The sequence below is a fragment of the Pseudomassariella vexata genome, assembly GCF_002105095.1.
Source record: "Pseudomassariella vexata strain CBS 129021 chromosome Unknown BCR38scaffold_11, whole genome shotgun sequence".
In the NCBI taxonomy this organism is placed as follows: Eukaryota; Fungi; Ascomycota; class Sordariomycetes; order Amphisphaeriales; family Pseudomassariaceae; genus Pseudomassariella; species Pseudomassariella vexata.
The window spans coordinates 1453295-1466909 of NW_024467966.1; the positions used below are offsets into that span (position 1 = coordinate 1453295).

General features: G+C 50.0%; 4 protein-coding genes across 4 annotated transcripts; 1 reads left to right on the forward strand and 3 right to left on the reverse strand.

Annotated features, from left to right (window-relative positions):
- Window positions 1-2701: 2701 nt before the first annotated feature.
- Window positions 2702-3491, reverse strand: BCR38DRAFT_48340 (uncharacterized protein). The gene has a single exon (XM_040863623.1). It carries the CDS (start codon window positions 3248-3250, stop codon window positions 2792-2794), a length of 459 nt encoding a protein of 152 aa, XP_040713105.1. The 5' UTR covers window positions 3251-3491; the 3' UTR covers window positions 2702-2791.
- A 582-nt stretch (window positions 3492-4073) lies between these two features.
- On the forward strand, window positions 4074-6698 carry BCR38DRAFT_442767 (glutamine synthetase). The gene is made up of 9 exons (XM_040860834.1): window positions 4074-4416; window positions 4541-4573; window positions 4672-4764; window positions 5060-5388; window positions 5441-5618; window positions 5675-5798; window positions 5951-5988; window positions 6046-6168; window positions 6227-6698. Exons 1-9 carry the CDS (start codon window positions 4414-4416, stop codon window positions 6398-6400), a joined length of 1095 nt encoding a protein of 364 aa, XP_040713106.1. The 5' UTR covers window positions 4074-4413; the 3' UTR covers window positions 6401-6698.
- Window positions 6699-9773: 3075 nt separating this feature from the next.
- BCR38DRAFT_349849 (uncharacterized protein) lies at window positions 9774-10959 on the reverse strand (the record flags this gene model as incomplete). Its single annotated transcript, XM_040856522.1, has 2 exons — window positions 9774-10575; window positions 10661-10959. The coding sequence occupies 2 exons, from the start codon at window positions 10957-10959 to the stop codon at window positions 9774-9776; spliced, it is 1101 nt and encodes a 366-aa protein (XP_040713107.1).
- A 602-nt stretch (window positions 10960-11561) lies between these two features.
- BCR38DRAFT_487939 (coenzyme A transferase) lies at window positions 11562-13230 on the reverse strand (the record flags this gene model as incomplete). Its single annotated transcript, XM_040864214.1, has 3 exons — window positions 11562-11693; window positions 11748-13115; window positions 13171-13230. The coding sequence occupies 3 exons, from the start codon at window positions 13228-13230 to the stop codon at window positions 11562-11564; spliced, it is 1560 nt and encodes a 519-aa protein (XP_040713108.1).
- Window positions 13231-13615: the final 385 nt, after the last annotated feature.

The following is a 13615-nucleotide window of genomic DNA, read 5'->3' on the forward strand; positions in this document are numbered from 1 at the left end:
CCGACACTCGACCCCCAATTGCCTCCCTCCGTCTGGGTTTCTAAGACGCCTACCAACACCCTCGAAGCCGAATCGCAGTCAACTTTGATTAAAAGTAGCGTCCAGAGGCATCAAGACAGCTCGCCGACGCATATTTTGAACTCAATTAACTCGACTACGAAGGCTACGCATGCAATGATGCATGAGAATGCATTATTACGTCGGGAGAACGAAGAGCTTCGTGAGACGAACCATATACTAAGTAAGCGTCGTAGGACGAAAAATAAGCAAATCCAATATGGAGGAGCACTTAGTATAGGTGATGCACAAGTTTTACGGGCCTTGAGGGGTGATATCAAGGTTATGGAGGAGGAAGAAGGGGAAAGCAGTCGTCCTGTAAAGCGCCGGCAGACCGGTATAAGGCGCTGTGGTATTTGCGGAGGGACTGGACATAATGCAAGGACTTGTTCAATAGAAGTAGAAACTGATAATGAAGAAGATTTTGAGTAATTTAAAGGATAAAATGCGGGTTATGCATAGGATATTACTGAATTACTTGAAGGTGCCAAGAAAAGTGCGAAAGTGACTTGTGTGCGAAAATGACTTGTGGATCACGTTAGACTTTTGTTCTTTGTAATGACCTCTACCGGTTCTAATCATCAGGCTGGGCGCTTTTGCTCTGCTTGGGTCCGCGTCGCACAAGATCATTGTCGGCCAGCGGGAATCTGTAGTGAATGTCAACATGATGTGATTCAGTTGTGGGTCGCAGGTTCTTTTTAGTATCAGCTGCCATGTTTAGGTGGACTTCGCCACCCAGAAGCGCTTGTGCGATAGAGATTTCACTACAGAAGGTGACTTGCTGCTTAACTTCATTTTTTGGGGAGCAATATTATTATTATTATTAAATACGCCGTAGGCTCGAAGCCCCCGGTACTTCTACCAGTACTCCCGTATGTCAAACCGTGCCCTAATGGCTGGACTAAATACATACGCTGCGTCGTCGGTTCGCCCTATTGGCGACTGCGTTGCGTTCACTACCATACTACGTTGGTTCTCAACCTACCAACAAAGTCCCCCCTGAGAAGATCGATGCTATCTGGGCCTTGAAGCTGTCCGACCCGTCCCTAGCAGCCACCTTGCAATAGTCCCACTAACTACTGGTTCTCCTGTTGCCGTTGCGAGGTCTCTGCGAGAGTATAATGGCCGTGGTGAGATAGCGGCCCTTAATCGTTCCCTCGGTCCTTCCAACAGCCCGCAAAAGAGGATTGCGTGCTCTGCCGTCTCAGGGGCGTCGCCACAGCGGCATAGCGGCGAGTACACGCCAAAAGCCCCTGTCTTGAATAAGAAGGCTGCTAGTCCTATTTTTTCCGTCCTGATCTGGCACAGCGTAGACGCCTCCAGTCGGTTCAGGCCGAAATACTTGCCCCCTTTCGGTATCTGCACCGAAGGGCCCTCCGGTTTCTCAGCGATAGCGCGTCGCTGGCGATCGTGATGCTCTGCTCCGGTGAGCCATCTCTTCCTCCAGTGGCCGAGGAGGGCAGCCGGGACCTCCTTTTCCTCACTCATCCACTCGGAGCCCCGGGCCTCCTTCTCCATAGTGTACCCTGCCGGTCGGAGTAGCTGCGACGCCTGCTTCCTCTTCGCCGGCCTATCCTGCCGGAGTATCAGGGGAGCAATATGTCACATTTTCTAGTGGAAGGTCGAACGTTGGTAATTAAACGGTTGTATGTTTGCTGCCAGAGAGATTCCAACGAATACCTGGCAGTCTCTAAATGTCAAATCAAATTTGTTCTTCTCAAGTCTGAAACCAAAGAAATTCAGACTATTTTACCACAACTGTCTCAACCGGCAGACTTGTTTATACACATTGGAGCGAAAGGACAAGCCTCCTGAGCACGCTTTCACTTGCGACAGTTTGACGTTTTCCACCACAAGTCATTAACTCGGTTACGTACTCCAAGAAGGTCATTTAAGGGTTTTGAGCTTTGTAATACTTCAATTTTTTGGTCTTTTCTTGATCGTCGACTTTCCAGGATCCCATAGCAAGCTTCCAGGCTTGTGGTTTTCTTCCACTAAACGAATTTCGCCACTCGTCCTTCAGACAACCAGTGTCCTCGTCTTCTGATGTATTCTGGTGATTATTCCCTTGCAAGAACGGCAATCCCCAATGCCAAAGGTGTCCAGACCTGAGCATTAACACCGAATCCTTGCCCCCTTCTTCGTACAATCCCCAGTCTCGCCACTCCGGCGCCGATCAAAGGAACTTGTCGAAAGATCAGCATCCATCTAAAGGGGAACAAAAGCAATCTCTTACGGTTCTGGTTATGGGGTTGCAAAGCAAACTTGTCGTGGTTGATGCATCTTATGCATGTGCTGGTGAGAGGACCAGCAAGGATTGACCAGTCTAATCCAAATCTCACTACTTGTCAAATTGATTGACTATGAGTAACTTGGTGGACTCCTTTGAGGGGTGTAAACAGTGTGCTTGTTGGTCTGACGTGTCTGTCTTGGTGGAAAGAAGACGTAATATGGGGTGGTTCATATGCAGCATAGTATCCCTTGCAGTGAAGCCTGACCATTCTCACCATGCTCATGTGCATGTGCTCCTGTCAGGATTTTCACTCAGCATATGACGGATATCCTAACACCCATAACCTTCTTCAGGGTTCATTTCTTTGCATTTCGTACATCTCTGACCATTGAGAATATCCAGGTTCAAATTATATTACCTTTCAGTGCTAGAATGAGGCTTCATTGTTTATAGGACTTGCTTTGTCCTGTTCACCATGCCATGTCCATATGCTCTCCAAAATCAGATGATCAGCAATAGCATGACGGTCAGTGTTCTAATCGAGATGCACCTGCTGTTCTTTCTGCTTGGTTTTCTTTGTGTTCCCCTGCATACCGAGCATTCCAGAATAAGCGAAGAAATGTTGCTCATAGACGGGTTGAAGTTACAACACATGGGTTGGTCATATTTGTTGGTAAAAGTCCGCTTCCAGAAACGAACCAACCAGGCATGGATTGTTTTCAGCACCAATGCCAACACAACATTTATAAATATTAGGAGACGTAGGTAAATTGTTGAGCTGCCCAAGTTCAGGCGGTAACCGTAACCGGTCAGTATTCCAACTGAATTTTTCTTCGCCCCTTGCATAAGGCGGGAGAAACAGTATACGCAAGCCCCCGTCGGGACCCCGCAGCAATTATCGATGAGAATGGGGGTGGCAAGGGCCTGAGGGCTGGTCGTTGATGTTGGGAAAGCTGTCATCGAAACTGCCAGGATGAAGCGATTTAGGACCTATAATTCAGTCAGCTTAACGGACAACCTTGGACCGCAAAAGATATAGCTCAGGCTTATCTATTACACAGAGTCATGAGTTAAGTATAGGTGTTGTAAGAACAAGGAGGTAGCACATGCAACATCTCATGTTTTCAAGCGCTTCTGTTGTGGATATATTAATTAGTTAGTCTTCATGCTGCAAACTTTAGAAGTAATTTGTTATTCTTGGAAATAAATGCTTACCGGCCGTGTGGCCGAGGCAAATGGTGGCCAAGCAGAGCCCAGCCGAAAGCATTCACCGCTCGTACCAACCCCTATCAACCCCGCACAATGATACCCAGATCCAATCAAGGACCAGGATACGCATGCACGGATCGCTGTCGGGAGCCTATTGAAATCTCCTATCTCGGACACCTTGAATCTCTGGGAAAACACAGTCATCAACAGGATCCTTGCCCTGAAGCCGCCTACACCTTTGAGTTCCTGGCTAAGCACGAGAATGAACGTTGGACATGAACACGAAGTTTTCAGCCACAGGATGAGGCAGTGTGCACTAGATCCAGCCATGATCTGACACCGCTGTCACGGCACGTAAACCTGTACCACTTGTAACTTCCTCTTGGACTCAGCCCACAAGATTTCGTGTTGAAATCCCACTCTTCAAGGTACATTGCAGTAAAACCGGCTCCGTCAAATCATCTCTCACATTATTGGTGGTTTCTCACGAGACCTCGTTCAAGTGAACCATGTCACTGGATTTCCAGGCCTTTGTCTACAGACTAGTTCATCACCTGCCATTGGTCAGGACCGTGTCTTATCTTTGGCTTGCCTGTGGCTGGCTGGCCTATTAGTGTTGTGGGCAACTAATCCGTCCATTTTAGATGGCTGCCCCCACTACATAGTAATACTAAAAACCTCAACTACCCCGCGGCTAGCTCAGTCCCTGTGTGTCACTTGCGACTGTCCTCTCATAAAAGCCTCAGCCCCGCCCATGCGACACTTGGATTGTTTTCTTGCAACTCCTCCAATCCCGCCGTCCACATTGATCAACACCTTTTCTTCGTTCCATAACCATTCTTCGTGCAGATCGCACCTTTCTTTTATCCTCGTCCAACGACCCCTAGATCGACCTCGCATCGCATTCCGCAACCATGGTGAGCGCCTCATCCAAATTTGGACTGCACAACTCCAACCCCACCCATCCTAGGCTTTTCGTCAGCCAATCACCCTTCGCCATGACGAGATCATTTGCTAATGAATCTCTCTTTCTCCTTCCAGGCTTCCAACCAACATGTCTCGTACACGCAAAACGTGAGCACGCAATCAGTTCCTGAGCCATTGCCGGCAGACTGCATTGGCCCAGGCACCATCCTTTCCACGATCATGTTACTGACACGATCCCCTGGCAGTTGATGAAGTACATGACGCTCGACCAGAAGGGAAACGTCATGGCGGAGTACATCTGGATCGACGCTGTCGGTGGAGTCCGTTCCAAGAGCCGAGTACGTAAAAATCTCGCCCCTAACTATCTCTGTCGAACGACTGCGGTCATTGTTACTTGATTCCTTCGTGTCATACGTACTAGGGGTTAATTGTCCGCGAACCTACCACGCGAAAGAACCCCCACGTCCGAGACCGGCCTTGCGTGGCTTGGCCTCTGCCATGGTCCGTCACGCGTGGCGGCCTAGCCACGGCATTGCCGAGTCGCGAGAGCGCAATGCGCCTGGCCCTTTTTTGTCCCATATTTGCAGAAATAGAACTCAATATGATTGGCTGCTAACTTGTCCGTTCGTCTAGACCATCACCAAGGTACCCGAGGGTGGACAGTTCAAGCCTGAAGATCTACCAGTCTGGAACTTCGACGGTTCTTCCACCGACCAGGCGCCTGGCGACAACTCCGATGTCTACCTGCGACCTGTCGCTGTCTTCCCCGATCCCTTCCGTCTCGAGGGAGGCATCCTGGTACTTTGCGAGTGCTGGAACGCCGATGGCACCCCCAACAAGTACAACCACCGCCACGAATGCGCCAAGCTGATGGAGACCCACGCCGCCCACGAGCCCTGGTTCGGTCTGGAGCAGGAGTACACTCTTTTCGACATGGAGGACCGCCCCTACGGCTGGCCTCGGTATGTGGTTCTTTCAATTTTAAAGGGGCAATTGCTAACTCAACAAACTCAGCGCTGGTTTCCCTGCTCCCCAGGGCCCCTACTACTGCGGTGTTGGCGCCGGCAAGGTCGTATGCCGTGATATCGTTGAGGCCCACTACAAGGCCTGCTTGTACACCGGTGTCAAGATCTCAGGTACCAATGCGGAGGTCATGCCCGCCCAGTGGGAGTTTCAAGTTGGTCCCTGCGAGGTAAGAAATTCTCACCTGGCTTGATCGGATTGGTTGCAGCAGTTAACAACTCTCAGGGAATTGAGATGGGCGATCACCTCTGGATGGCTCGCTTCCTCCTCCATCGTGTCGCTGAAGAATTCGGTGCCAAGGTCTCCCTAGACCCCAAGCCTATCCCTGGTGATTGGAACGGTGCTGGCCGTAAGAACTTCCAAGATTTACTACTCCACTCCACATTTGTCAAAAATGGGTCCATATACGCCGGATCGCAAGTTGTGCAGAATGATCTCCACTTGCTCCAATACCCCTGCAAGCGAACTTGAAAAGCACAGTACTGACTCCCGATTCTTCAGTGCACAGCAACGTTAGCTACAAGGCGACGCGCGAGGAGGTATGTTTTGCGTCCCCCGTCGGTTCCGACTGACCAACTGCTAATTGAATGGTGCAGGGTGGTATGAAGCACATTGAGTCTGCGATCAAGAAGCTCGAAGGCCGACACAAGGAGCACATTCTCGTCTATGGAGAAGGCAACGAGCTCCGCCTGACTGGCAACCATGAGACGGGTGCCATTGTAAGTGTCATCTGTGACGTCAAGCGCTCATTGGATATTCCACTAACAACCATTACAGGACAAGTTCACATACGGTGTCGCCAACCGTGGCGCTTCCATCCGAATCCCCCGGGAATGTGCCGCTAAGGGCTTTGGCTACTTCGAGGATCGTCGTCCTGCGAGTAATGCTGACCCGTATCAGATCACGGGCATCATCATGGAGACCATCTTTGGTGAGGCCACCAAGGAGTAGATTCGTTGATACCCATTTTTTCAGTCTGATATTTTGAGCGGCGAGAGGCTCGGTGTGCTGCATCAGAATACCTGCCTCATTGTAAAACATATTCGTCAAAGAATTCCGCGTTCTTTTGATCTTGGCTCGTCTTTGACGAGTCGATCCTCCCCGTATTTTGTGAGTCGGTGGCCTTGAAGCCATGGGCATGGAACATCGTAGCGGGTTGCATTTAGCCATGAAGTTGATGATAAGTCAGAAGATAACCTCGAAGGAATGACCTCCAAGGAATAATTCAAACACATTCACGTTCTCGAAATTGAAAAGTTTTGCGTATAAGTGTGTCAATATCATGCCTTCTATTCACTTCACTACATTTGTCACGGGGCAGCAGTCCGTCTTGTCTTTCTCGTGCACCGCTCAAATACTTTCTTTTCCCAAAGGATTCAAGTCCTTTCAAATTAGGGCGCCTCGGTATATAGCCGTGCGTGCTCTGATCCCGAACTTTGACTTAATTGTGGTGATTTCTCGAAAGTTTTCTAAGAAAGATGGTAACGAGCCACAAGAGCTAGCCCACGAGCTTGAGCACGAGGTACGGAAGATCTTTATGGACTACAGTGTATTACAATACAGCCCTCTCTCTAAATTCTAGTTCGCTCCTAGTAAATGAGGAAAGTCGTGATTAACAGTCTGTGCATTCAATGTTGCTGTTTGACATCCATTGTGTCAGGCGCGAGGCGTTCTAAGCAATCCCAGAGCACATGAAATGATGTATTAATATTGCCCCAATATCAAGAGGTATTATTGTGGTAAATGAAGAGAGCAAGGTTCATCTTTAAGGATCAAACGCAGAAAGCCTGCCAGCGTTAATGTTAAGCCGAATATTCCCAACTTGAAAGAGAACGGAGAGCCATATCAAATGTAGCGGTCCAGGCGGTGCAATGCTAATTTCGTATCTACTATTATGCGGGCACAAGACAGACTAAACTGCAAAATGATGATTAACAAAGTGATGTGATCTAAAGCTATGATCCACCAGGAAAACGAGAGTTGCAACATACTTTTGGTTTTATCATGTGCATAAAGCCTTTAATAGCGTAGAATTCCTCTGTTCAAGCAAATAGCACTTGAAGAAAGATTGACTCGACCCCTGAGTTTGGGTTCAGGGTAGCCTACCTCAACACAGCTGATACCTGTTGATGATGAGGCCAGTCCTGGATGCCAATTGGGTTCTCCCCCACCAAATTATCATACAAACCCTGGGATATCAAAGAATGGGGGACTCAATACCGATGGGTTATATTAGGCCCGTAGTACGATGCCCTTGGCGGCGGTACTGGCTGACTGAAGGAACAGAATATCACGTTGCGGAGAAGCCCGATCCAGAAGCCCGATCCCAAAGGTATACAACAACATTGAAAAGTCGTCCTTCAACTTGTCCATTCAGCAGATAATCCGCTAGACAGACAGGCTGGACACGGATATGACGTCTGAAAGGTGTACGATGTGGGACAGTAACTAAAGGCGGGTTTGACACGTCAAGTCACGTTGATTGAATGGTAGATCCTACCCCTCAACGGTCCACCCACCTACACATGCCTCATTCAAGCAAGTTGCATCACATTACTGCCGGCGTCAAATGGCACATGACTGAAACTTCACCCAGGAAATGATGGTCCCGCAAGATTGGTTCACTAAAGTGACTAAAGTACCGGCGTCAAACTCTATCGGCTCTGATGAGAAGCGCCATTTGCATAGGGCACTCCAATCATTCCCTTCAAAAAGCCTGAATACGTGTGCCACATGGTTTGATGCTCGCATACATGCTGCCTAAGCAAAAAACGGTACAGGGCAGTCTTGGTAGCCTGGAGAAGAGTTTTACAACGGCTCCCGTGTCATGGTGACCTAGGCGATCGTGGGGACCAGATATGTGATATGGAAATCGTTCTTATCAAATCAGCTCATGGGACATAATGATGTTGGTGAATCACTGCCGCCAAGTGGAATAAAGCGAGTATATAGGTTGCCCATTCGAGCATGTCACACTTATATCCGTGAATAAAAAGTCTACAGAACTCCTCGAGTCCCACGATGTCATATTACGGATCCACCATGATCCTCCCTTCTCCCGAGGGACACCCGCCTTCGAGTCCGTCGTCTCCTCCATCCAATTCAAACTCACTAAGGATATCCCAGTCCTACACATCCTCTCTGCAGTAACTCATTTACAAACTGCCCAGAGATTTCGCACCCAATCCCTCCGCCCGCGGCATCCTCTCCCTCAGAAATCAGAAATATCTTCCCAATACGATGCCGTAGCCAAAGCCGAGATACTGCGCACCCGAAAATCCCCGCCGTCGACGTCGCCACTGCCTTCGCTAAGCTCCCATTATCGCCGACTAGCTCGTATTATGTCGGACGAAAGGCTCCCTGACGAGGCCACCGCTCGTTCTAAGGAGCTGGATGAGTATCTTGAACGATACGGCAAGCCAGTAGGCCTAATTCTTGGCGTGCCTGTAAGTAACAAGCTGCATATGGGTGTTGAATCCGCATGACATCGACTTGTCTGCCGGAGGATCGACCGGAGGATGAGGCGGCGCTCATTGCGCTTAGGGCTCGGTGCTGAGGTTTGAGATGGATCTCGGTGGCAGTGTGAGCTGTCCGGCTGGGTTCTGTAGGATCTATGGGTTTAAGGCGATGAGTTATGTTCTCCCTATGAAAGGTTTCCTACATGGCGGTTTCTCGACGGAACCCATTGTGCTCGGCTCGGCAGGACCTATATGTACCTCGCTGCAAGACCTGGATATTTTCATGAGTGATCTTGGCCGAGAAGCCGTACCTCGAGGATCCTGGGCCATCCCACTCCCTTGAATGGGGCTAGACGTATCACCTTCGTGGGTTACAAATGTCTCTGTATCGGCTTTATGACGAACGGCAGCCTAATAAAACCGCAACCAATAGTGACCCATGCGTTGGATTGGGCCAAGGCACAGCTAGCCAAGTCAGAACACTTTGAAATGAAGTCCTTTGCCCCCGACCACAGAGCCGAAGCCATGAAAGCAATCCAAAAAGCATACTGCCCTGACAGCGGCCGAGCCTTCAAGAAAGTCTGCGCCAAGACAGGAGAGCTCATCCACCCACTCACATAATGCATCATTAAAGACACCGAGAGTTCCTGCAAGATGATGCATCCGAGGTGAGCGAGGCTCGCCTCTGGCGCGACCAGTTCCGATACGACTTTGCCGAACACTGGGACCGAGTCATATCCTCGCAAGTATTGCAGTGAAGAACCTACATCTGCATTGATCCTCTGCTAGGCCAAGCCAGTACACCACTATATGCTCCAATACTTCTGCAAATGGAAATCCCCGGGTGAGTTCTGCAACTTTGATTCCTACAGCCCGAACTGTGCAAACACATCTTTTGCATCCCTTAGCTTCTTTGGACGGATGCGGCTGCTCTCATCAGGCTCTGCGTTGGACACCCGTTTACGAGCAATCACTGTTGAGTCGATGTTGGAATCTGAGGACTGAGGCTGAGATTCTTGTTCGTTAACTCGCTTGAAGACACGTCGAATGCCGCCCTCACATAAAGTCAACTCTTTGCCGAGAACAATATTTGCAAGAGGCCGAGATTCCACATGTGGTAATCGAGCTCGAGAGCCCGACTTGCACAATTTCCAAGCAGGATGCCAGTCGTCCCTCCGAACCCAATCCCCCTCGGAACCGAAAACGTCATACACCTCGAGTGCCGAGAATTTGGAGACATACTGGAAGGACTTGGGCGTGGTGAAGTCTCGGCCCCAGATTGTCAGAAACCGCAAGTTTGGGAACACGTTGGGCGTACTCGCCCATTCCTTTAAAACTCGATCGCTAACTCGGGGAAAGACGGCAGCTTGAGTAGCCTCGAATGGCTGTGTAATCTCCAAAGCGACAAGGTTACACAAGTCTGGAATGTTGAGCATTTCATTGACTCCAAAGGAGGCACCTCCGCTTATGGTGAGACGAGTGAGGAAGTCGCTGTACGGTGAGATTAATGGTTTGGTATATAAGGATAGCGGCGCATTCGGATTGTCAAATTTCTTCTGAAAGGTTTGGCCACGTGGCCCCCTATTCCAATGCTCCTTCCGAGGATGCTTCCATTTCTTATGTGGGAGATAACTTGCAAAAATTTTCCAGGCATGAAGGCTGAATCCTCTGTCAACGAGTCAACAAGGAGTCCGAAGCGATAGGGAACATTTGTCTTCAGAAATAGCAGATTTTGCAAAGATTTGTAAAATACCTTTCAGGTTCATCCAGGTAATCCCAGATGTACCAGAGAAGCTCATCGGGGAAATATCGCAGTGTTTCCATCTCAACGAGCTCGATGTTCTCACCGACGACACTGATTGCCATGTCCATGAGAGAGTTTGGTCCCTTTGAGCCACGTAGGGCACTAGTGCCGGCAAGTTTTGGTTGTTTCCGGGAGTTTGGAGGCTGTCGCTCCCAGCCAGTCTTGTTTTGCGAGAGGCGCTGGGGCCTCACAGTCCATTCTCGGAATACCTGCCCGGAGTCTGGGTCATATTGTCGTGATGCATCCATTGGGTGTAACTGAAGAGACGGTGGTGTGGACAACGAGTCGGTGAGATATGTGGTGCCCCAATATGGCGTTATAGTGGCTCTGAATACTAGATTGAGCCCACTGTTAACAGTCTGAATGAATAGGAGCCCGTTGATGCCAACTGGGCAGATTGACAGCAAGCCAATGCCAACAGCGCCAGTGCGACTATGCTATTCACATGTAGGAGTACGGGGAGAGAGTCGAGAAGAGCCGTTGAAACACCATATGAAACCATGAAAAATACAGAGTCAAGTTCAAATTGTGTCTAGACAAGTAGGTTGTGACAATCTAAACTAGATAATGTCTTCTTGAAGAAACCGTTCAGGTAGGCGCGTCCCATGGTTCAATGGAAATAACGTTGAGCGCGCTAGCGGCTACCGGGTAGCCCCGCTCGGCTTTGATGGGCCGAGTTGAGAATGTGCCAGTCTCAACAGCTTCTTAAAATTCCTGAGAGCATCACACATTATGAAGCAATCAAGGTGGAATTCAAACCGTCCACGGTCTCAATCATAATTCAAAGCCCAAAGTTACATGATATTTACACACATCACATACCAAGCCCTCCCATCCCAGCGAGCTGGCTTCAAAGCATGGGCTTGAGATCCTCCGCTACAGTAAACGGCGCCTCCGTCTTGCTCTTTACTTCATCCACCGTGACACCGTCTGCAATCTCAATCAAAGTCAAACCACGGGAAAAGTCAACATCGAAAACACCCTATTGAAATTATTAGCAATCTTGACTCAGAAAGCTTCTTAGGGGATAACCTACAAGCTCCGTAATAATCCTGGACACGCAAGCCCGCCCGGTCAGGGGGAACGCGCATTGCTTGACAATCTTGGGGTTGCCTTTCTTATCCGTGTGCTCCATCGTAACCACGACCTTTGTGGCGCTGGGGTTGCTGACCAGGTCCATAGCTCCTCCAAAGCCCTTGACTTTTCCGGGCAACATCCAATTGGCAAGATCACCATTCCCGCTGACCTGCATAGCGCCCAGGATGGTCAAGTTGATGCGGCCGCTTCGGATCATGCCGAAACTCTCCTCGCTGCCGAATACTGCAGCGCCAGGCTTGAGAGTGACCGTCTCCTTACCAGCGTTGATTAGATCCGCGTCCTCCTCGCCTTGCCTCGGGTACGGACCAAGACCTAGGATGCCGTTCTCAGATTGTAGCTGAACTTCAACCTCAGGACCCACGAAGCCAGGCGCCAGCATGGGCATGCCGATTCCCAGGTTGGCATACATGCCATTCTTGAACTCCTTAGCCGCTCTGCGAACGATGCGCTCTCGTTTGGCCGCTGTGTCGCCGGAGCCCAACACCTTCTTGGCATCCGAGTCATTCTCATCCTTGGTCCAGGTGTACTTCTCGATTTTCTTCTCGCTCGTGCTCTTGATAACACGCTTGACGTAGATGCCCTGCAGATGCACCGCCTCGGGAGGGATCTCACCTGGCTCGACAATGTGCTCGGCCTCCACAATGGTCATCTTGGCATTTCGGCCCATCGCACCATTGAAGTTGTTGGCCGCCAGACGGAACTGACAGTTTCCAAGCTTGTCAGCCTTGTAGGCCTTCACAAACGCGTAGTCTCCTGCTATACTGTTTTCCAATAAGTACGATTTTCCGTTGAAGACTTTCACGTCCTTCGGATACGAGAAAATGTCTGGAGTCCCGTTGCTCTTGTTCTTTAGCGGCAGTTCGCCGGTTTGCACAACAGTACCAAACGCCGCAGGTGTGTAGAAGGCCGGAATGCCCTTGCCACCGGCGGCACAACGCTCAGCCAGCGTCCCTTGTGGCGTCAGCTCCAGCTCGACCTGCCCCGTCAGGTACATATTCTCGAAGGTCTTGTTTTCGCCAATGTAGCTTGCAACCATCTTCTTGATCTGCTTGGTCTTGAGCAACTGCCCCAGCCCCGAGTCGTCTGTTCCAGCATTGTTCGATACCGCCGTCAGGCCAGTGATCTCCTTCTTCTTTAGGACCTCGTCAATGAGGGTGTCCGGCACACCGCATAGACCAAAGCCTCCGCACAGCAGAGTCGAGTCGGACTTCATGTCCTTCAGGGCTTCCGAGGCTGATGGGTAGACTTTGTTGATCTCGGGGCGGCGGGAGGTTGCCGAGAAGGTTCTCGCGATTAAGCGAGCATGCTGTACACATTATCGTCAACGAGGGTCTCTATGGTCGCATTGGTCAGTTAAATACATTGTTGCCATATTTTGAATAGGCTCTCAGCGTTCTCATATACATTGCTGTTGAAGACATCTTGGCTAGGAATTATGCGATGGTGGAGGGGGGTGGGGTCGATGGCCTGCAACGGACTGCAATTGGTGACGTCGGGAATCTGCTGTCGTATCGTACAAGCTGGAGAAGAAGTGAAGTTGAGGGGATTCCCAACACCTAATGCAGTTACGAGTTAAAGGTCTTGCGGCGATTTCAACGAATAATAATATGGATCCGTCGATGTTGAAGCTACTCCGCGCTTCGGCAGTATAAATCGGAATCGCGGTTCGGCACATACAGCAGGGTAAAGGTTGACCCCCGCGCTACCAGTGTTCCCCACGGCGTTGTAGCTCGGGTTTCGGAAGATGGCGGCACTTGGCACTCTGAGAAATCTGGGGTGAGCTTCTGCGGAATACGTCCGGGGATA